This window comes from Staurois parvus, unplaced genomic scaffold, assembly GCF_062004578.1.
Source record: "Staurois parvus isolate SC_StPar_1 unplaced genomic scaffold, SC_StPar_1.0 ptg000887l, whole genome shotgun sequence".
Classification (NCBI taxonomy): Eukaryota; Metazoa; Chordata; class Amphibia; order Anura; family Ranidae; genus Staurois; species Staurois parvus.
Window position 1 is genome coordinate 919,795 of NW_028318683.1, and position 24,062 is coordinate 943,856.

At 46.5% G+C, this 24,062-nt stretch overlaps 1 protein-coding gene and 1 long non-coding RNA gene across 2 annotated transcripts in view; one reads left to right on the top strand and one right to left on the bottom strand.

Moving 5' to 3' along the window:
- The window catches only part of LOC149442413 (A.superbus venom factor 1-like), a 476,989-nt gene that overhangs the window by 308,033 nt on the left and 144,894 nt on the right, over window positions 1–24,062 (bottom strand). The window contains exon 10 of the mRNA XM_089656130.1: window positions 11,932–12,052. Within this exon, the coding sequence (XP_089512256.1) occupies window positions 11,932–12,052 (121 nt within the window). The remainder of the gene's footprint in view (window positions 1–11,931; window positions 12,053–24,062) is intronic.
- The window catches only part of LOC149442414 (uncharacterized), a 167,122-nt gene that overhangs the window by 76,556 nt on the left and 66,504 nt on the right, over window positions 1–24,062 (top strand). The window lies entirely within an intron of this gene.

Genomic DNA, 24,062 nt, shown 5'->3' on the forward strand with positions numbered 1-24,062 from the left:
TCATAGGTAGACCTCAACTATGAGAGACAAAATGAGAAAACAAATCCAGACAATCACATTGGCTGATTTGGAAATAATTTATTTGCAAATTATGGTGGAAAACAAGTATTTGGTCAATATCAAAAGTTCATCTCAATACTTTGTTATATATCCTTTTGTGATGGGAGTGACTTTTGGGGGTGGGGGGACCCCTGTATCATCTCCCCAAATCATTATGTTTAACCCACCCTGTGCCTGTTAAGGGGTACAGGGTGTGTATGTGAATGTCTGAGTCTTGTGTATAGTGTGTGTTCCTTTGTTCTCGGTCACATGGCTGGCCATTGTTTGTTTGCCATGTGCTACCCCATTGTGCTTGGTCTTCCTGTCCAGCCAACTATTATGGGATGTACTGTTTGTGTATTGGTGTGGGGGTTGGTCAATGTCCTTTGCCACATGGCTGCATCCCATTGTTCTGTGTCTTGGTTGGATGGGGAGGGGTGATGAGGTGTTTCCTGCCTATACTGTAGCCCTTCCCACTGATAGGGTGGGCTGATGAGGTGTTTCCTGTTCCTGGTTGTCTTTCCCTGCCCTCTGTATATATTCTGTGTTTTGTTTTAAAATAAAGAGTTGGCTTCCTGTATTAACAAGAGCTGGGTGCTGTCTTTTTCCTGAGGGATTTCAGGGTGTGGTCCATGGATGGAGTTCGGACAGGGAAGCTGCGGTATAACAGAATATACCCAAGTGCGGTCGGGTACCGGTTCCGTTACACCTTTGTTGGCAATGATAGAGGTCAAATGTTTCCTGTAAGTCTTCACAAGGTTGGCACACATTGTTGCTGGTATGTTGGCCCATTCCTCCATGCAGATCTACTCTAGAGCAGTGATGTTTTGGGGCTGTCACTGGGCAACACGAACTTTCAACTCCCTCCATAGGTTTTCTATGGGGTTGAGATCTGGAGACTGGCTAGGCCACTCCAGGACTTTGAAAATTTTCTTACGAAGCCACTCCTTCGTTGCCCGGGTGGTATGTTTGGGATCATTGTCATGTTGGAAGACCCAGCCATGTTTCATCTTCAATGCCCTTGCTGATGGAAGGAGGTTTGCACTCAAAATCTCACGATACATGGCCCCATTCATTCTGTCCTGTACATGGATCAGTCGTCCTGGTCCCTTTGCGGAGAAACAGCCCCAAAGTATGATGTTGCCACCCCCATGCCTCACAGTAGGTATGGTGTTCTTTGGATGCAACTCAGCATTCTCTCTCCTCCAAACACGACGAGTTGTGTTTTTACTAAACAGTTCTATTTTGGTTTTATCTGACCATATGACATTCTCCCAATCCTCTTCTGGATCATCCAAATGCTCTCTAGAAAACTTCAGACGGGCCCGGACATGTACTGGCTAAAGCAGGGGGACACGTCTGGCACTGCAGGATCTGAGTCCCTGGCGGCGTAGTGTGTTACTGATGGTAGCCTTTGCTACGTTGGTCCCAGCTCTCTGCAGGTCATTCGCTAGGTCTATCGGTGTGGTCCTGGGATTTTTGCTCACTGTTCTTGTGATCATTTTGACCCCACGGGGTGAGATCTTGCGTGGAGCCCCAGATCGAGGGAGATTATCAGTGGTCTTGTATGTCTTCCATTTTCTAATTATTGCTCCCACAGTTGATTTGTTCACACCAAGCTGCTTGCCTATTGCAGATTCAGTCTTCCCAGCCTGGTGCAGGTCTACAATTTTGTTTCTGGTGTCCTTCGTCAGCTATTTGGTCTTCACCATAGTGGAGTTTGGAGTGTGACTGTTTGAACGTATCAGTATAAAAGACACCTGTCCACAACCTCAAACAGGTGCCATTGATACAGGTAATGAGTGCAGGACAGAGGAGCCTCTTAAAGAAGAAGGTACAGGTCTGTGAGAGCCAGAAATCTTGCTTGTTTGTAGGTGACCAAATACTTATTTTCCACCATAATTTGCAAATTCTTTCCAAATCAGCCAAAGTGATTGTCTGGATTTTTTTTCTCATTTTGTCTCTCATAGTTGAGGTCTGTCTATGATGCCAATTACAGGCCTCTCTCATCTTTTTAAGTGGGAGAACTTGCACAATTGGTGGCTGACTAAATACCTTTTTGCCCCACTGTATATGTCAGGGCTCCCAGGTATGACCAGAGGTGTGTGACTGAAGCAGGGAAATGCAGACTTCAGCTATGTGATTAACAATGTAATTTATTAACAATACAAACATAAACGCAGTGCAATACTAAACATAATACAGTGCAAACAAACCCAACCAACCACCCACAGATAACAGTACATACAAGCAAGCGTCGTCAGGCAGGCCGAGTCAATATCAATTGGGCAGGTAGGTACAGGGGGAGCAAGCGGAGAATGGTCGGGGTCACAAGCCAGGGATCAGAACAGGTAGCAAGCAGCGTAGTACAGAGGGTCAGGCAGAGGGATGGTCAGGGTCACAAGCCAGGGATCAGAACAGGTAGCAAAGGAACAGAAACAGGATGCAGGACAGATACAGGGCCCAGGACAAACACAACACCAAGGCCGAGTCTGTAAGTCTGGCCATCCCTTAAATACACCAGTATCATCAGTTCCAGGTGTTAGCTGGCTGAAAGGTTGAGTCGCTGATTGCTGGGAGCACCCGCTGGCCAGCCCTGGTACTGCAGATCAAAAGGCAGGTGAGTCCCACCATTGCTGGCCAGTCCATTCCTGACAGTATATAATGTTTTTATCCTATAGGTTTATTGAGTCTATATTATTATATATTATTTAATTTTTCAGACTATGTATATTTATGGCTTTTTATTTGTATTTTTATGCATATTCATATCCATGATATTGAACATTAGGGTTTATCTATTTAATATGACCTGTTTTTACATACCGCTTTTATCATCATGTTTTTCCCTATTACAGTGACAGCATCAGTTGTCTTGAGCACAGTTTTTAATTTCCTTTATAATTTTGTATGCAATTTCATCAATATCTGAGTTTTATTAGTATAATAAAACTCCGGGCAGAGGCACACCGGGCTGGACTCCGGGCAGAGGCACACCGTGCTGGACTCCGGGCAGAGGCACACCGTGCTGGACTCCGGGCAGAGGCACACCGGGCTGGACTCCGGGCAGAGGCACACCGGGCTGGACTCCGGGCAGAGGCACACCGGGCTGGACTCCGGGCAGAGGCACACCGGGCTGGACTCCGGGCAGAGGCACACCGGGCTGGACTCCGGGCAGAGGCACACCGGGCTGGACTCCGGGCAGAGGCACACCGGGCTGGACTCCGGGCAGAGGCACACCGGGCAGAGGCACACCGGGCAGAGGCACATCGGGCTGGACTCCGGGCAGAGGCACATCGGGCTGGACTCCGGGCAGAGGCACATCGGGCTGGACTCCGGGCAGAGGCACATCGGGCAGGACTCCGGGCAGAGGCACATCGGGCAGGACTCCGGGCAGAGGCACATCGGGCAGGACCCCGGGCAGAGGCACATCGGGCCACCGGGCGAAGCGGCGGGCCACCGGGCGGAGCGGTAGGCACCGGGCCCCCGGGCGGAGCGGCAGGCCTCGGGCCCCCGGGCGGGGCGACAGGCCTCGGGTCCCCGGGCGGGGCGACAGGCCTCGGGCCCCCGGGCGGGGCGACAGGTCTCGGGCCCTCAGGCGGAGCGGCGGGTGCCGGACCCCAGATGGAGCGACAGGTCTCGTGCCCTCAGGCGGAGCGGCGGGCGCCGGACCCCCAGGTGGAGCGACAGGCATCGGGCCCCCAGACGGGGCAGCGGGCGCCGGACCCCCAGGCGGAACTACAGGCCTCGGGCCCTCAGGCGGAGCGGCGGGCGCCGGACCCCCGGGTGGAGCGACAGGCCTCGTGCCCTCAGGCGGAGCAGCGGGCGCCGGACCCCCAGGTGGAGCGACAGGCATCGTGCCCCCAGGCGGGGCGACAGGCATCGGGCCCCCAGGCGGGGCGACAGGCATCGGGCCCCCAGGCGGGGCGACAGGCATCGGGCCCCCAGGCGGAGCGACAGGTCTCGGGCCCTCAGGCGGAGCGGCGGGCGCCGGACCCCCAGGCGGAGCGACAGGTCTCGGGCCCTCAGGCGGAGCGGCGGGCGCCGGACCCCCAGGCGGAGCGACAGGTCTCTGGCCCTCAGGCGGAGCGGCGGGCGCCGGACCCCCAGGCGGTGCGACAGGTCTCGGGCCCCCAGGCGGGGCGGCGGGCGCCGGACCCCCAGGTGGAGCGGCGGGCGCTGGACCCCCAGGCGGAGCGACAGGTCTCGGGCCCCCAGACGGAGCAGCGGGCACCGAGTCACCAGGCACGACAGTGGGCTCCGAGTCAACTGGCATGACCGCTGGCACTAGGTCAGACATTGGATCGTCTGGCTGGACAGCGGGCATCGGGTCACCAGGCATCAGGTCATTTGGCTCGACAGCGGGCACCGTGTCATCTGGCAAGGCAGTGGGCTCCGAGTCAACTGGTATGACCGCGGGCACTGGGTCAGACATTGGATCGTCTGACCGGACAGCGGGCATCGGGTCACCAGGCATCAGGTCATTTGGCTCGACCGCGGGCACCGCGTCATCTGGCAAGGCAGTGGGCTCCGAGTCAACTGGTATGACCGCGGGCACTGGGTCAGACATTGGATCGTCTGACTGGACAGCGGGCATCGGGTCACCAGGCATCAAGTCATTTGATTTGACAGCGAGCACCGCGTCATCTGGCAAGGCAGTGGGTTCCGAGTCAACTGGCATGACCGCGGGCACTGGGGCAGACATTGAATCGTCTGGCTCGACAGCGGGCATCGGGTCACCAGGCATCAGGTCATTTGGCTCGACAGCGGGTACCGCGTCATCTGGCAAGGCAGTGGGCTCCGAGTCAACAGGCACGACAGTGGGCACCGGGTCATCAGGTATGACAGCGGGCACTGGGTCACCAGGCATCAGGTCATTTGGCTTGCCAGCGGGCACAGCATCATCTGGCAAGGCAGTGGGCACCGGGTTACCAGGCATTGGATCGTCTGGCTCGACAGCGGGCATCGGGTCACCAGGTATGACAGCGGGCACTGGGTCACCAGGCATCAGGTCATTTGGCTCGCCAGCGGGCACCGCGTCATCTGGCAAGGCAGTGGGCACCGAGTCACCAGGTACGACAGCGGGCTCTGAGTCAATTGGCACGACAGTGGGCACCGGATCAGGTACCGGATCATCTGGATCAACAGCGGGCATCGAGTCAACTGGCCTAATAGGATCGTCAGGCTGGATCAGTTCATCATGCTGGGTAGAGGCATCAGGCTGAATGCCGGCGTCCGGCTGAGTAGAGGCTTCAGGCCGAGTAGAGGCTTCAGGCCGAGTAGAGGCTTCAGGCCGAGTAGAGGCTTCAGGCCGAGTAGAGGCATCAGGCCGAGTAGAGGCATCAGGCCGAGTAGAGGCATCAGGCCGAGTAGAGGCTTCAGGCCGAGTAGAGGCTTCAGGCCGAGTAGAGGCTTCAGGCCGAGTAGAGGCTTCAGGCTGAAGAGAGGCTTCAGGCTGAAGAGAGGCATCAGGCTGAAGAGAGGCATCAGGCTGCGTACAGGCATCAGGCTGCGTACAGGCATCAGGCCGAGTAGAGGCTTCAGGCTGCGTACAGGCTTCAGGCCGAGTAGAGGCTTCAGGCCGAGTAGAGGCTTCAGGCCGAGTAGAGGCTTCAGGCTGAGTCACGGAAGGCAGGTTCACCGGTTTGGATACTGGCAGGATGGTATTGGTTGGAAAGAATTTTCGCTTTTTTCTGGTTTTAACTACTGGAGCACTGCAAGTAAACGCAGGTCTGCAAACGAATGGAGCAGCTGGAGACAGAAGAACTGGAGGATGGAACAGGAGAGGGAGCAGTTGCTACAGAGGGCTTTTTTACAGGGTTAAAGGCAGGATAGGTGCAGCGAGTGGGAACAGGGTACTGACATGCGGTAGATAGCCAAGTATACTGGGCTGTAACTGGAGGAGCTGGTGGGAATACAGGAGTAGAGTTAGAAGCAGGACTGGGTTTTTGTAAGCTGACTGAGGCTGGGTGCAACAAGTCTGTCCATGTCTGCAGTACGGGTTGAACAAAGCTGAGCTTACACAAAGCCTGTCTGGTCAATGACTGCACTGCGTTTATACAATCTCTTAGTGTCTGTGGTGAACATGTGGAATAACGCTCCAGAAAGTAACCCACATCATCCTCTAATAACCATACCAGGGACTCTACCTGGTCTGCACTAAATGGTGGCAAAAATTCATCCCTGCATTCAGGGGAACCAGATGAAACCAACTCAGCACAAACCTCAATCAAAGGCTGCACCTCAGAGAACTCTGTGCCCTGATCTACTAGAACATGAGCGAGCCGTATACATTCTAGTAGTTGATCCCTGGGATACTTCTTCAGAGTTTGATAAGCATACTCCCTGTCATCAAACACTAGCAGATATAAATACACAACCTCATCCAGATCCATCCTTCCCAGCAACAAGCCAAGATGGCTTCCCTGTGCAGCCACTTCTGGTCAGGATTGGCCTTGGTGTAATGTCAGGGCTCCCGGGTATGACCAGAGGTGTGTGACTGAAGCAGGGAAACGCAGACTTCAGCTATGTGATTAACAATGTAATTTATTAACACTAACAATACAAACATAAACGCAGTGCAATACTAAACATAATACAGTGCAAACAAACCCAACCAACCACCCACAGATAACAGTACATACAAGCAAGCGTCGTCAGGCAGGCCGAGTCAATATCAATTGGGCAGGTAGGTACAGGGGGAGCAAGCGGAGAATGGTCGGGGTCACAAGCCAGGGATCAGAACAGGTAGCAAGCAGCGTAGTACAGAGGGTCAGGCAGAGGGATGGTCAGGGTCACAAGCCAGGGATCAGAACAGGTAGCAAAGGAACAGAAACAGGATGCAGGACAGATACAGGGCCCAGGACAAACACAACACCAAGGCCGAGTCTGCAAGTCTGGCCATCCCTTAAATACACCAGTATCATCAGTTCCAGGTGTTAGCTGGCTGAAAGGTTGAGTCTCTGATTGCTCGGAGCACCCGCTGGCCAGCCCTGGTACTGCAGATCAAAAGGCAGGTGAGTCCCACCATTGCTGGCCAGTCCATTCCTGACAGTATATAATGTTTTTATCCTATAGGTTTATTGAGTCTATATTATTATATATTATTTAATTTTTCAGACTATGTATATTTATGGCTTTTTATTTGTATTTTTATGCATATTCATATCCATGATATTGAACATTAGGGTTTATCTATTTAATATGACCTGTTTTTACATACCGCTTTTATCATCATGTTTTTCCCTATTACAGTGACAGCATCAGTTGTCTTGAGCACAGTTTTTAATTTCCTTTATAATTTTGTATGCAATTTCATCAATATCTGAGTTTTATTAGTATAAATTTTTATTTTGGCTCTTGTATTAATGATTCTCCTTCCTGATCCGATAATTTTTTTACATATTCATTATATATCATTATCTTTTCGCTATTGCTAGTTCTCTTTTCATGTCTGCTGTCTGTTATTGTATGGGTAAAACCTATGGTACAATGGCGCCTGAGCGGGCGCGTGTATGTGCTGTGCTCCGGCAAAATGGCGGATTGGATGTACGCGTGCGCCACCGCGCCTACTCAGCGGTTGCGTTGTGCGCACGCACCGCCCAGACTATAAATGGAATGCAATGACGTCTCCTGCTCTAAGTGCATACCCCTCATGAATACGTGCTCGTGCACGAAACGCGTAGAGGAGCCATACACGGTGACATCACGCCGCCGCCAAGACCACGAGGAGGTCCGGCGGCCATCTTTATTGCTGTACATGGTCATTGACAGTTCTTATGCTGTTTATATTGATTTGCTTCACTTATAATAAACGTTTTTGGCTGAAAAGTACTACACTATGGGCATTCTTCTTTCTGGCTCTTTATGAGGCAATACCACCATAGAGCCCATACCTGGAGGACGACAGCTGTGTAGCAGAGTACCAGGGAGGACGGAGATCTCTTGGACCTGACCAAGCTGACTACCTTTTAAGGGGGACCTGCGGCCATATTTCATATACCATGCATATTATGATCTGTCTTCTGGTGAGTGTGCATTTTTTACATCCCTTTGACACATCACCTGATTGAGCATCTGGAAACGCACAGGATCACCCGCTAGAGACTATCTCTGATCACATCAATCACATTCATCTATTTTGGACTGTTATATACCCTCCACTTAGAGAAGCTTTGTGTGATATTTTTATGTCTCATGCACGGCACTTTTAACGTGTGTATTGCATTTTGTCACTTTTATTTGGTCACTTTTATCAGCTATCATAAGTTTACATATACATTTATTTAGTGCTGCACCTTTTGTGTTGGATTTTATTCTATGAATTAACTACTCTGTTGGTAAAATATTACGAAGATTAGTTTTGAGGTCATGTCTCCATGTTCTTGATCTTGGCTTCATATTGAAAATACTGCCCTCCCAAACCTTATTCATACCCATGATGTATTTAAGGGGTTTAATCATGCCTCCCCTTTCCCTTCTTTCCTCCAGACTGTATATATGAAGTTGCTGAAGTCTCTCCTTATGTTTTCTCCCTCAGAGCTTTCAACATTTTTTGTTGCCTGTCTCTGAACGTGTTCTGTTTTATCAGTATCTTTTTGTAAGGGAGGTCTCCAGAGCTGGGCACAGTATTCTAAATGAGGTCTCACTAAAGATCTATAAAATCAGGACCTCCTTCCTCCATCTGGTAATTCCTCAAGTGCTACCTATAGATCTATAAAAATAATCCTGCTGGTGACTCCTCTAGTCATGCACCTTAAAATTCTATTTGCATTTCTCACTGCCTGGCCACACTGTTTATTTTGCAATCATCTAGCATAAGTACCCCAAAATCTTTTTCTGTGTCGTTCTGGCCAACTGTACGCCCAATACAATACATTATCAAAGGATTTGTTTTCCTTGGGTGCATTATTGTACATTTAGAAACATTGAACTGCAGTTGTTACCCAACAACCCTTCAGTTATCACTTATCAATAGATTAAGAATAGGGCCTAGTACAGAGCCTTGTGGTACACAACTGGTGACTGGTCTCTTTTCTGAATGAACCCCATTTACAGCCACACTCTGGTATCTATCCTTTAGCCAGCTGCATATGCATTGAATCATCCAAGGGCTAAGTCCTAGCTTGTACAACTTTTGCATTAGATCATTATGTGGAACTGTATCAAATGCCTTGCTGAAATCAAGATATGGTAAGTCCACAGCACCATCCTGGTCCAAAACATTTGTGATATAGTCAAAAAATTCAGTCTAGTTGTCTGACATGATATGCCCTCAGTAAAGCCATGCTGCTTTAAGTCAAGTAAATTGTGTTTTAAAGTGATCCTTATTTTTAGGAGTGATTCCATTAACTTGACAACAACAATAGATGTTGTAATGGAACCGTCCCAGTCTGCGCTTGGGTATTTCCGTTATAATACCGCTTCCGAACACTAACCACGGACACCATCGCTGACCATACAAGACTAGACGAGACCAGTCTTGAAATAAATCAGGAAATAGACTACTTTATTTATGTTTAGAGTATCTGGAAGATATATATATATATATACACATACACATATACACAAAACATTAAATAATGTAATAATTTTGGGGGGGTAAATTTTGTGTAATTACTACATTAATAATAATATATATATATATATATATACACACACACACACACACACACACACACACACACATACATGTACAGTGGGGCAAAAAAGTATTTAGTCAGCCACCAATTGTGCAAGTTCTCCCACTTAAAAAGATGAGAGAGGCCTGTAATTGGCATCATAGGTAGACCTCAACTATGAGAGACAAAATGAGAAAAAAAATCCAGACAATCACATTGGCTGATTTGGAAAGAATTTATTTGCAAATTATGGTGGAAAATAAGTATTTGGTCACCTACAAACAAGCAAGATTTCTGGCTCTCACAGACCTGTACCTTCTTCTTTAAGAGGCTCCTCTGTCCTGCACTCATTACCTGTATCAATGGCACCTGTTTGAACTTGTTATCAGTATAAAAGACACCTGTCCACAACTCAAACAGTCACACTCCAAACTCCACTATGGTGAAGACCATAGAGCAGTCGAAGGACACCAGAAACAAAATTGTAGACCTGCACCAGGCTGGGAAGACTGAATCTGCAATAGGCAAGCAGCTTGGTGTGAACAAATCAACTGTGGGAGCAATAATTAGAAAATGGAAGACATACAAGACCACTGATAATCTCCCTCGATCTGGGGCTCCACGCAAGAACTCACCCCGTGGGGTCAAAATGATCACAAGAACGGTGAGCAAAAATCCCAGGACCACATGGGGGGACCTAGTGAATGACCTACAGAGAGCTGGGACCAACGTAACAAAGGCTACCATCAGTAACACACTACGCCGCCAGGGACTCAGATCCTGCAGTGCCAGACGTGTCCCCCTGCTTAAGCCAGTACATGTCCGGGCCCGTCTGAAGTCTGCTAGAGAGCATTTGTATGATCCAGAAGAGGATTGGGAGAATGTCATATGGTCAGATGAAACCAAAATAGAACTGTTTGGTAGAAACACAACTCGTCGTGTTTGGAGGAGAGAGAATGCTGAGTTGCATCCAAAGAACACCATACCTACTGTGAAGCATGGGGGTGGCAACATCATGCTTTGGAGCTGTTTCTCCACAAAGGGACCAAGACGACTGATCCATGTACAGGACAGAATGAATGGGGCCATGTATCGTGAGATTTTGAGTGCAAACCTCCTTCCATCAGCAAGGGCATTGAAGATGAAACGTGGCTGGGTCTTCCAACATGACAATGATCCCAAACATACCGCCCGGGCAACGAAGGAGTGGCTTCGTAAGAAGCATTTCAAGGTCTTGGAGTGGCCTAGCCAGTCTCCAGATCTCAACCCCATAGAAAACCTTTGGAGGGAGTTGAAAGTCCGTGTTGCCCAGCGACAGCCCCAAAACATCACTGCCCTAGAGGAAATCTGCATGGAGGAATGGGCCAACATACCAGCAACAGTGTGTGCCAACCTTGTGAAGACTTACAGGAAATGTTGACCAACAAAGGATATATAACAAAGTATTGAGATGAACTTTTGATATTGACCAAATACTTATTTTCCACCATAATTTGCAAATCGGCCAATGTGATTGTCTGGATTTTTTTTCTCATTTTGTCTCTCATAGTTGAGGTCTACCTATGATGCCAGTTACAGGCCTCTCTCATCTTTTTAAGTGGGAGAACTTGCACAATTGGTGGCTGACTAAATACTTTTTTGCCCCACTGTATGTATCTTCCATCTAGGGCATTGGACTTCTTTGCCTCCAACTCTTTTGAGGTCCCGAGGAAGCTAATGAGCAAAACGCATTGACCTCTGGAGGACTCTTGTTGTCATGACATACAATGCTATATACTGATAGGCTGACTAGCCAAAATACTTTATGGTAAATTTTTGGAAGATATGTTTCAATAAACATGTTTTTATACAATATGAGGTTGTTCATTTTCTGTACCAGTAAAGTCCCATTTGTTTTTTTCTGTGGTTCTTTATACGATACATGACGGATGAGGTACGTTTGCAACCTGATTTCTATATAATAAGGTATATTCCATGTGGATATACTAGGTAGTCGTGATGATATGTACAGTTGTAATAATGCATGTCAAAGTTGCAAACGGGTTTCCCCTTTTTTTACCCTTCGTCACAATGGGGTTACAATTGTGATCTAAATTGCACCCTGCTGAAATAAGCTGGTAAATAGTGATAATTCGTGATCTGGCTGAATTTGTTTGGAGCTGGGAAACTTGACTCATTTATTGGCAGTTTTATTACAAACTTGCATGCCTAAAAACTTTGAACCCCCCCCCCCCCCACCACCACCACCCCACTGTTTGTTTCCCAGTCTTACCTGAATCAGTGATGACCGTGACAGACACATACAATTTCCATTCGAGCATATCTTTCTCCAGTAGGAACTCTTTAACAAGATGCTGCCTTTTTAAAACAGCAATGCCCTTAGCATTATTTATCTAGAAAAAAAAAATTTTTTTTACAAAGCAGTATAAAAAGACCATCTAATTTTTAATGTAAGTGCATAAAGGGGGTCTCTTTAAAAAAAATGTGCTGTGCTAATGTCTCAGCATTCAAACAGCTATTTCAAATAATTCCTGTATATTCCAGATTGAGAAATTTCAGAAAAATACCATATTGTGGCCACTAGATGAAGCTGAAGATCATAGAAAATAAACATATTGGACACAATATGGAGATTATTCACAACAGCTGTGTGAATGCTGAGGTGTTCCCAGTCAGGTTTTTTTATAAATAGACACCAAAGTCTGGATAGAGGATCGTGAGTGGTGGCTTTAATACTAGGAAAGGTTTAGGTTAGAAATAACAAACAACAACTCTACTTCATCACATAACATATGAAATATCAGACGTGCAACCCTTTCAGTGTAAAAAAAACACTTGTTGGTCACAGTTAGTTCATAGTCCAGACTAACCCCCCTGAGGAAGCCACGTGACAGCGGCCCAACACATGAGAGGCGGAGCCAGTGAAGTCAGAACGTTCTGGAAGTAAGGAGTGTTTGCTCAGAGCACAGCCGCACAACTATACTTCTCAAAAAAATGAAAGGAACACTTTGAAAACACATCAGATTTCAATGGGGAAAAAATCTCCTGCTGGATCTCTATACTGATATGGATGGGTAATGTGTTAGAAACGTAAGGATGCCCCATCGTTTGATGGAAATGAAAATTATCTACCTACAGAGGACTGAATTGAAAGACACCCCGAAAATCAAAGTAAAAAAATGATGCAGCAAGCTGGTCCATTTTGCTGAAATTTCATTGCAGAAACTCAGAATGGTACTCAGTAGTTTGTATGGCCCCCATGTGCTTGTATACATGCCTGATAACGTCAAGACATGCTCCTAATGAGACCACGGATGGTGTCCTGGGGGATTTCCTACCAGATCTGGACCAGGACATCACTGAGCTCCTGGACAGTCCGAAGTACAACCTGGTGACATCGGATGGACCAAAACATGACATCCCAGAGGTGTTCTATTGGATTTAGGTCAGGTGAGTGTGGTGGCGATTCAATTGTATCAATTCTTTCATCCTCTAGGAACTGCCTGCATACTCTCGTCACATGAGACGAGAGTATGCAGGCAGCACCAGGACAAACCCAGGACCCACTGCACTAGCGTAGGGTCTTACAATGGGTCCAAGGATTTCATCCTGATACCCAATGGTAGTCAGGGTGCCATTGTCTAGTCTGTAGAGGTCTTTGCATCCCTCCATGGATATGCCTCCCCAGACCATCATTGACCCACCACCAAAACGGTCATGCTGAACGATGTTACAGGCAGCATAACGTTCTCCACGGCTTCTCCAGACCCTTTCAGGTCTGTCACATGTGCTCAGGGTGAACCTGCTCTCATCTGTGAAAAGCACAGAGCGGCAGTGGCGTTTCCGGCCAAATCTGGTGTTCAATGGCAAATGTCAATCAAGCTCCATGGTGCTGGGCAGTGAGCATAGGGCCCACTAGAGGATGTTGGGCCCTCAAGCCACCCTTATGAAGTCTGTTTCTGATAGTTTGCTCAGAGACATTCACACCAGTGGCCTGCTGGAGGCCAGGGCTTTAGCAGTGAGATGGGTTAAGGGCCTTCTATGGCCCTGTCCAGCTCTCCCTGTCTCCTGGAATCTCCTCCATGCTCTTGAGACTGTGCTGGGAGACACAGCAAACCTTCTGGCCATGGCACATATTGATGTGCCATCCTGGAGGAGTTGGACTGCCTGTGCAACCTCTGTAGGGTCTAGGTATGGCCTCATGCTACCAGCAGTAACAATGACCCTAGCCAGAAGCATAACTAGTGAAAAACAGTCAGAAAAGATGACTAGGGAAAAAAAATGTTAGTGGCTTCCACCTGTAAAAACCCATTCTAGTGCACCTGTTGTTAATTTCATTAACACCAAAGCAGCTGAAACTGATTAACCACCCCCTCTGCTACTTACCTGACCAGATCAATATCCCAGGAGTTTCATTGACTTGATGCTAGACTCTGATAAAAAAGTGTTCCTTTAATTTTTTTGAGCAATGTACTGTATATGCCTTAAAGGGGATGGTGCACGTGTTTGTTTCTGCGATGCACTAGTCTTGTGCAGATAAAAATTGTGGGTGTTTTTTTCATTTGGGAACATTTTAAACCGTAAAACACTATGATGGTTTGAATTTTTTTCTTGGGCATCTACTAAGGAATATAAAATGGCATTACATAAAAAAGAGAGTTCAATATTGGCATTTGAAGAAGTGAACAAAAATGTATTGGAAATAAGAGAAAGAGGAGTGGGGACACATGATCCTACCAGGAGATTGTGGAATGTATGAGACTGAGAGTAAATAAAGGGGCAGGTGCACTTAGACCAGGGTTAAAAAAAAAAGAAAAAAAAGGTGAACGCATATTGTGGAAGGACACATGGGAGATCACAACTCATGGTGTAAAGCACAAGCACTGATACACTGTATAAAGTGGACTGTTTTAAGCTTGGACTTTTATATCACTAATACATGTGGTGGTGGTGTTATATGATAATTGTGTGATTTTCCAGCAAAAATATTAATGTTTGGTGTAAGATTTGCATGCTACTGTATATAACAAGAGAAAACTTCAAGCATACAGGTTAATTGTTTTGCTGGCTGATTTCCGGTATTGCGATGTTTAGTTGGAAGATATTTACAGGATAATGTGAACCCCATAGTATTTTCAGCAGTGCTTCATTGTATGATTTCATGTATACAGTACACTTTGAAGTGTCCCACTGGGAAAGTTAATCCTAAAAAACTGACTTGAGATTACAGTAGGCTCATAGCTTGACATCATCAAAGTCAGTCTATGGCCGCTCCCATGACTCACTGGTGGCCCTTTTAGTGTGATTGGTATACTCCTTATCCAAAAGTGGGTTATGTGAAACAGCAGGTTTTATTCAACAAGCAATTATGTTCTAACGTTCTATTGTGGTCACAGCTTGATTCAAACATTTCTGAACAATTGGAATTTGCTCAAGGGTAAGTTTGCTGCTTGTTCAAACCTGAAAAGAAAGCAAATGGTGCTTCCTTTTTCCAAAAACTCTTTAGGAATTTGAAAATAGGCATTAAAGTGGCTGTAAAGGCTGAAGGTTATGTACCTTTATGCATTCTATGTATGAAGGTAAAAAAAAACTGACCCCCCAGTCCCCCCCCAATCCTTACCTGAGCCCCCTCCGATCCAGCGACATTCTTGACAGCCTCTGCTGTCTGGCGACTCTTCCTCCTCCATGGCCAAGACAATAGCGGGAGTCCATTGGCTCCCGCTGTTCTCAATCACAGCCAGTGAGCTAATGAGGAGAGAGCAGGGGGGCGTGGCTGAGGACGAGCATGCAGTAGTGCCCCAGGGTAAGCAGCTTTCCCTGGGAGCACTGCTTGAGGGGGAGAAGCCATGAGTGCTGGTGGTGACCCAAACAGAAGAGGATCTGGGCAAAATCACTGCACAGAACAAGTAATTATAGACATATTTATTAAAAAAAAAAAATACGAAGCTTTAGTCACTTTACGCAAGATTCAAATTCAGTATCAACAAGGCAAACTATGGATATTAACAAATGGATGCCTGAACTTGGCAAAAGCAAATTCTCAAATACCAATGAATGGTGAAGATTTGACTATCCTGTGTGTCCGAAATGTGGTTTCATACTTTTAGAACACATGACATTGAAAAAAAAAAATTCAGCAAATTTTTAGCATCGATTTTGAGATCTCCTATTACTGCATTTGGTTGATATTACATATCTGGTATAGTGGAGAGGAGATCCTGCTTTGTGACAATTTACACAGCAAGTTACACAAAGTACATTCACATCAGACCCTGCCTTCAAGGAGCTTACTCCATAGAAATACAAAAAGGAGCACCAAACCAAAATTGGATGAAAAACATAAAATTTAACTGTAGGCAAAAAAAGGTCATACCAAAAAACAGTCAATACATTTTGGCAGCAGTACAACTCTCCCTTTAGCAGGGCATATTCACAGGATAAAACTTTGATGGAAAACAATGACTTCACAAAGCTATATTATTGCTGTTCAGCAATTGCTGTCAAGTTGTTACTTCATGTAGAGCGTTCAATACTGGTTCTAATATTAATTTGTGAATTTACAGTTTTTTCTGAGTCCATCCAAGTGTTATCCAAAGTTGAGCCATGATGAAGAGCAAGTGGTGCTGCTTCCAACACATGTTGGCTGTTTTTATATGACTTTTTTTAGCAACAATTAAAATTATCTTGACTCTTTCAGCCGGTTTGGGTCTGGTGCTCCATTCCCTGCTTCTACAGTTGGGTGCCTATCAAGGCTCCCTGTGTGGGAGCTGCCTTGCCAGAACAGTTAAGCTTGTTTGCAGTTTCTGTTCTTTTGTGTCAGGGCCTGAACTTGAACCTGGGCCTTCTGCAGTGAGAGGCAATGTTTCTTCTCACTGAGCCACCTGGAGTGCTGGACAGCTCCCTTGACAATTCTTTGACGATCCTGCCTTGGCCCTGTTTGTCTTGAACTCCTTGCTCCTCCCATGAACTTCCTATAAAGGCCATATCCTTGCACTTCCTCCTTGCCAGATTATTGTGCCTTCCAGCCAATATCCCGCTTCTCTGTCCTGCTGCCGTCTACATCTTCGCTACCGACCTTTGGCTTTGTTATTGACTACGATTTCGTCTCATCCTCATCTGCTACCATTTGTGACCGACTCCGATACTGTCTGATCCCTAAACTGTTTGATCCGCTATCGGTTTCCAGCTCGTTCATTCCCTGGTGGGGTGAGCCTGAGATCTGCTACCTGGTATTAACACGCAGCCAATTCCACCTCCACCATTAGGAGCTCTAGGGAAAACCGGTTAATACTTAGACCCCGCACCTCAGGTGAGCCTGCGTCATTCCCAGGGTGATCCGCAGGTGTACCAACCCTGCTGGTTTCAGGTAAGCCTTACACTGCTGTAGCAATTGGTCTCTGAACCTGACATCACACCTTGACAGAATAATCTGGCCCAAACATGGAGACCGCTATGGCAAACGTTAGGCAGCAAATTGCTGAGCTGCAGGAATTCGGGGTTACCGATCAAGAAAAGGTTGCCAAACTGGAAAGCATTGTGGATAGGCAACAGGAAGAGATTCAGGCTCTGCAGAGACAACTGCTGAACCGAGATGATCCTAGCTCACATATGCCTCAACCCCAACCATCTAAAGTTTAATGGAGACCGCTGCCACTACAGGGGTTTCCTTAATCAATGTTGCATATATTTCCAAATGTACCCTGCTGCGTTTCCTTCAGGAAAAAAGAAGGCAATGTTTCTTATTGGGCTTCTGACTGGGGAAGCTCTAGCTTGGGCCTCCCCTTATATAGAGCAAAGCCATGGCATTCTGAATGATTTTGATACCTTTTTGACCGCGATGAATCAGGTTTTTGATGATCCAAACCATTGCTCTACCGCTGAAGCAAAGCTGCATAGTTTGCGGCAGGGTAGACGCCCTGTTGCTGAGTATACAACTGAATTTCGACGATAGATCTCAAATACCACCTGGAACCCAGCAGCACAAAAGAGTCAGTTCTGGCAAGGGCTCTCTGAACAGGTGAAGGATGAGCTCGCCATAGTAGAGACTCCTAACGATCTTGAGGAGTTCATCCAATTATGCATTCGGATTGACCAAAGACTTACAGAAAGGAGAGATTGGGAATGCTTGGAAGTAATGATGGCATGCGTTTCTCTGCTAATCAGTTCAGTCAGAAGGATCTAAACATTTCTTCAGATTCTAACACACCTGAACCTATGCAGGTAGATGCTATTAAAAGATCCATTTCTACTCAAGAGAAGGAGAGAAGACGTTTGGAGAATTTATGTTTATATTGTGGGGACTCTGGGCATTACGCAGTTAATTGTCCCATTAAAGTCAAAAGAACAATTTCTGCGACTGATGTTATCCTGCCTGAACGCATAAATTCAATTACCCAGTCTATCTCCCCATTGATCGATGAAGAAAATAAAGTTGGTCTTAAACAGTCTCATTTTGTTGTCCCTATCAAACTTTTCACTGAGGGCCATGAAATTCCTTGTTCTGCTATGCTGGACTCTGGGGCGGGGGGAAACTTTATGGACATAGAGTTTGCCCACAGCAATAATATTCTGCGAAGAAACAAATCTGCCCCTATTGATATGGAGACAGTTGATGGTTCACCTTTATCATCAGGACCAGTTACTCATGAAACCGTTCCTCTGGTACTCCAATTTCAGGCTGACCATTTTGAGACCGTCAGCTTTCAGCTGATTACATCACCTAAATTTCCTGTCATCCTGGGCATCCCTTGGTTTTCTACTCATAATCCCTCCATCAACTGGGGAGCACGGATTATAAATTTTACATCCCCCCATTGCGAGGAACATTGTAGGAAACCATGTGGTACAAGTTCTCTACCAATCAGGGAATCACAGGCTGATATGGTAACTACACAGTCATATGACAACCTGCCTCCACAATATCATGAGTTTCGAGACGTCTGTGATAAAAAGAATGCGGATCAATTACCTCCTCATCGTCCATACGATTGTCCCATTAAACATTCCAGGAGCTGAAATACCATTCAGCTGCATTTTCAGTTTATCAGAACCTGAATTAAAGGTGCTAAGGGAGTGGCTTGATGAGAATTTGGAGAAGGGCTTTATCAGACCCTCAACATCTCTTGCAGGGGCAGCCCTGTTCTTTGTTGAGAAAAAAAGACTCCACTTTGCGTCCATGTATTTATTTTAAGGGCTTGAATAAAATCACTGTTAAGAACCGTTACCCACTCCCTTTAATCGCGGAAATGTTGGAAAGACTTCACTCTGCCAAAGTCTTCACAAAACTTGACTTACGGGGGGCATATAACCTGGTACGCATGCGTCAAGGAGACAAATGGAAGACTGCCTTTAGAACCAGATACGGACACTTCGAGTCCCTAGTTATGCCCTTTGGCCTATGCAATGCTTTTCAGCACTTCATCAATAATGTTTTTCGAGATCTGTTGGACCAGTTTGTTATTGCTTATCTGGACGATATTCTCACCTTTTCAGACAACCTGGAGGAGCATCGCAAGCATGTCTGCACTGTATTCAAAAGGCTAAGGATAAACCGACTTTACATCAAACTGGAGAAGTGTGAGTTTGAATGAACCCAGATCCAGTTCTTGGGATATATCATTTCTTCAGAAGGAGTGAGCATGGATCCCGAAAAGATCAAGGCAGTGGTGGATTGGACTGCCCCAGGAAACGTTAAGGAAATACAACGATTTATTGGATTTGCCAACTTTTATAGGAAATTCATAAGAAACTTCTCTAAAGTGATAGCGCCAATTACACAGCTGACAAAGAAAGGAGTGCCCTTTCCATGGTCAACTGAGGTGCAAACTGCTTTTAGTAAGCTAAAGACTCTTTTCACTTCTGCACCAATATTGGTACATCCAGATCCTGAGCTATCTTTTATTGTGGAAGTGGATGCCTCAGACTCCGCCGTGGGAGCTATCATTTCTCAGCGACGAGGAGAAAAAATGCAGCTTCATCCCTGTGCATATTTTTCTCGTTTGATGTCATCAGCTGAAAAGAACTATGACATTGGGAATAAGGAGTTGCTGGCTATTAAGAAAGCTTTTTCCGAATGGAGGCATCTGTTGGAAGGGGCTAAGCATCCTGTGACTGTTTTCACTGATCATAAAAATCTAGAATTCATCCGTTCTGCCAAGAGATTGTCTTCTAGACAAGCACGTTGGTCATTGTTCTTTTCCAGGTTCAATTTTATTATCTCATATTGACCTGGGTCAAGAAAAGGTAAGGCTGATGCCTTATCACGGATATCGTCTGGGCCTCTCCAGGAGAACAACTCTGAATGCACAATCTTGCCTCAAAAGAACTTTCTAGGGGCCACAAGTCCTAAGGAATTCTTGAATCTTCTTAAAGAGAGGTATGAGAATGACCCACTTCTCAATCATCCACCTGAGGACCTTAACCTGACTTATAAGAATGGATTTTGGATTTAGGGACATCAACTTTACGTACCTGAATCTGTTCGGGTGGAAGCTCTCAAGTTGGTTCATGATTACAAACTTGCTGGGCATTTTGGAGTTTCTAAGACTAAAGAACTGTTATCACGTACCATTTGGTGGCCTGGGTACAAGAAAGATGTCAAACGTTATGTGGCCACATGCTTGACCTGTGCATGCAATAAAATTCCCCGAGCCTCTCCTTTGGGGTTGCTTCAGCCACTCCCTGTTCCATCAAGACCATGGGGGTCTATTTCTATGGATTTTGTGGTGGATTTACCTCCCTCAAAAGGAATGACCACCATTTTGGTAGTTGTTGACCGTCTCACAAAAATGGCCCGTTTTGTTCTAGTTAAGGGGGTACCCACTGCTGAACAGACTGCAGAACTGATGATTCGAGAAGTCTTTAAACTGCAGTCAACTTTCACTTAAAACTTCCGAACATTATGAAAATTCACCCGTTTTTTTTCACATATCACTACTCAAACCGTTTCAGAAAAATCCTTTCCCTGGATGAATTCTTCCACCTCGTCCACCTGTTGAGGTACAGGGTGAAGAAGAATATGTGGTTGAGAAAATTATTGATTTCAGGATCTTTAGGAACAAATTACAATATCTGATTCAATGGGAAGGATATGTGCCAGAAGAAAATTCTTGGGAGCCTGAGGAGAATGTTCACGCCCCTAGATTGACAAGAGAATTCCACCAGAGGTTTTCTCACAAACCTGGCCCTAAGACATCCAGAGGACGTCCTGGGAGAAGGGGAGTACTGTCAGGGCCTGGACTTGAATCTGGGCCTTCTGCGGTGAGAGGCAATGTTTCTTCTCACTGAGCCACCTGGAATGCTGGACAGCTCCCTTGACAATTCTTTGGATGATCCTGCCTTGACCCTGTTTGTCTTGAACCTTGAACTCCTTGCTCCTCCCATGAACTTCCTATAAAGGCCATGTCGTTGCACTTCCTCCTTGCCAGATTATTGTGCCTTCCAGCCAATATCCCGCTTCTCTGTCCTGCTGCCGTCTACATCTTCACTACCAACCTTTGGCTTTGTTATTGAATACGATTTCGTCTCATCCTCATCTGCTACCATTTGTGACCGACCCTTGGCTTGTGACTGACTCCGCTACTGTCTGATCCCTAAACTATCGGTTTCCAGCTGGTTCATTCTCTGATGGGGGGAGCCTGAGATCTGCAACCTGGTATTAACACGCAGCCAATTCCATCTCCACCATTAGGAGCTCTGGGGAAAACCGGTTAATACTTAGACCCCGCATCTCAGGTGAGCCTGCGTCATTCCCAGGGGGATCCGCTGGTGTACCAACCCTGCTGGTTTCAGGTAAGCCTTACACTGCTGTAGCAATTGGTCTCTTAACCTGCCATCACACCATGACAATTTGACTACACATGCAAGTTTAAAAACATTCCCAGAACGTTGGGTCCCTACCTCACATGCATACAGTACATACACTATATTGCCAAATGTGTTGGGCCAGCCCTCCAAATCATTGGATTCAGGTATTCCAATCACCTCCATGGCCACAGGTGTATAAAATCAAGCACCTAAGTATGAAGACTGCTTCTACAAACATTTGGGAAAGAATGGGTCGCTCTCAGAAGCCCAGTGAATTCAAGCATGGTATCATGATAGGTTGCCACCTGTGCAATAGGTCCATCCGTGAAATTTCCTTGCTACTAAATATTCAACGCTCAACTGTTAGTGGTATTATAACAAAGTGGAAGCAACTGGGAACAACAGTAACAAACGTGGTAGGCCACATCAAATGACAGAGCGGGGTCAACGTATGCTGAAGTGCACAAGTCACCAACTCTCTGAAGAGTCAATAGCTAAATACTTCCAAACTTTGTGTGGGCTTCAGATTAGCACACCAACAGTGCGTAAAGAGCTTCATGGAATGGGTTTCCATGGCCAAACAGCTGCATCCAAGCCTTACATCACCAAGTGCAATGCAAAGTGTTGGATGCAGCGGTGTAAAGCACACTGCCAATGGACTCTAGAGCAGTGGAGGCGTGTTCTCTGGAGTGCTGAATCACACTTCTCTGTCTGGCAATCCGATGAATGTGTCTGGGTTTGGCAGTTGCCAGGAGAAGGGTACTTGCATGACTGCATTGTGCCAAGTGTAAAGTTTGGTGGAGGAAAGATTATGGTGTGGGGTTGTTTTTCAGGGGTTGGACTTGGCCTCTTAGTTCCAGTGAAGGGAATTCTTAAGGCGTCAGCATACCAAGACATTTTGGACAATTGCATGCTCCCAACTTTGTAGGAACAGTTTGGGGATGGACCCTTCCTATTCCAGCATGACTGCGCACCAGTGCACAAAGCAAGGTCCATGAAGACATGGATGAACGAGTTTGGGGTGGAGGAACTTGACTGGCCTGCACAGAATCCTGACCTCCATCTGATAGAAAACCTTTGGGATGAATTAGAGTGGAGACTTTGAGCCAGGAATTCTCATCCGACATCAGTTCCTGACCTTACATATGCACTTCTGGAAGAATGGTCAAACATTCCCATAGACACACTCCTAAACCTTGCGGACAGCCTTCCCAAAAGGGTTGAAGCTGTTATAGCTGCAAAGGGCGGGGCCAACTCAATATTGAACCCTACAGACTAAGACTGGGGTGCCATTAAAGTTATTGCAAAAGCAGGCATCCCAATACTTTTGGCAATATAACACATCTACTAGGGTAAGTTTTAAACAAGATCCAATTACCCTGCTAGTATGTCTTTGGAGTGTGGGAGGAAACCCATGCAAGCAGAGGGAGAACAGATAGTGTTCTGACCAAGTTCAAACGAAGCTTCAAGGCAACAGTACTAACCACTAAGCCATTGTGCTTCCCCACATATGGCAAAAATGCTGAGGGCCCATTCACACCATTGTGTTAGAAAATGCGTACGTGTTTTTTAAAAAATTCATAATGCATTGTATAAAAATTCCACAAAGGGTAAGATGTGTTTTTAGGTGCATTTTACATGTGCATTCCTCACTATATTTTCAATATCATTATTGAAATCCTTAATATGTTACCAAAATCACTCAAAACACGTATTGAATCTTTTTGTTCTTTATTAGTGCATTACCATAGACCACATATGTCAAACACAAGGCCTCCGGGCCGAATGGGGCACACTTCATGTGGCCATCACACCTCTTCTGCAGCTTCAGTACCCCTCTCGTCTATGCCCCCATCTTGTCTCAGCAGTTGGCATCCAAAAAGGAGGACAGAACTCCTCCTATAGCTCCTGTGCTTTTCTGCGCAGCCACATCACCCCTTGTCTCCCCTGATTTCTAGCAGACTCTGGCAGCTGACTCCAGCCCTCTTCTGGTCCTCCTTCAGACTCTGCACTGTCTGCTTCCCAGCTCCACCCCCAGCTTCTTACAGCAGCATAAGGTAAGGGGGGTGCACTGTGATGTAGGAGAGGGTGTGGGACTCTTGACTTCTGATGGTGGCGAGGCTCATAACATCTGATGTAAGAAGGGGAAGGGGGGGGAATGCTCTGGACATCTGCTTAATAATTATGAGAATAATACAATCCAAGCTGGTGGAAAAGGAGGTCACACACCGCTGGTATCATAAGTCATTAAGTAATTGTCAGGAATGGACTTGCCAGTAATGGTGGGACCCACCTGCCTTGTGGGCTGCAGTACCAGGGCTGGCCAGCGGGTGCTCCCGGCAATCAGAGACTCAACCCTGCAGCCAGCCAAACACCTGAAGTTGATCATGCAGGTGTATTTAAGGGATGGCCAGACCTGCAGTCTCTGCCTTGGTGTGTGTTTTTCCTGGGCCCTGTATCTTGTTCCTGTATCCCTGTTCCTGTCCCTGTCTGACTGATTCGTTGCTGACCCTGCCTGATCCGGACCTCTGCTGACTTCTCCTGTTTCATCCCTGGCTTGTGACCCCGACCATTCTCTGCCTGACCCCCTGTACCTAC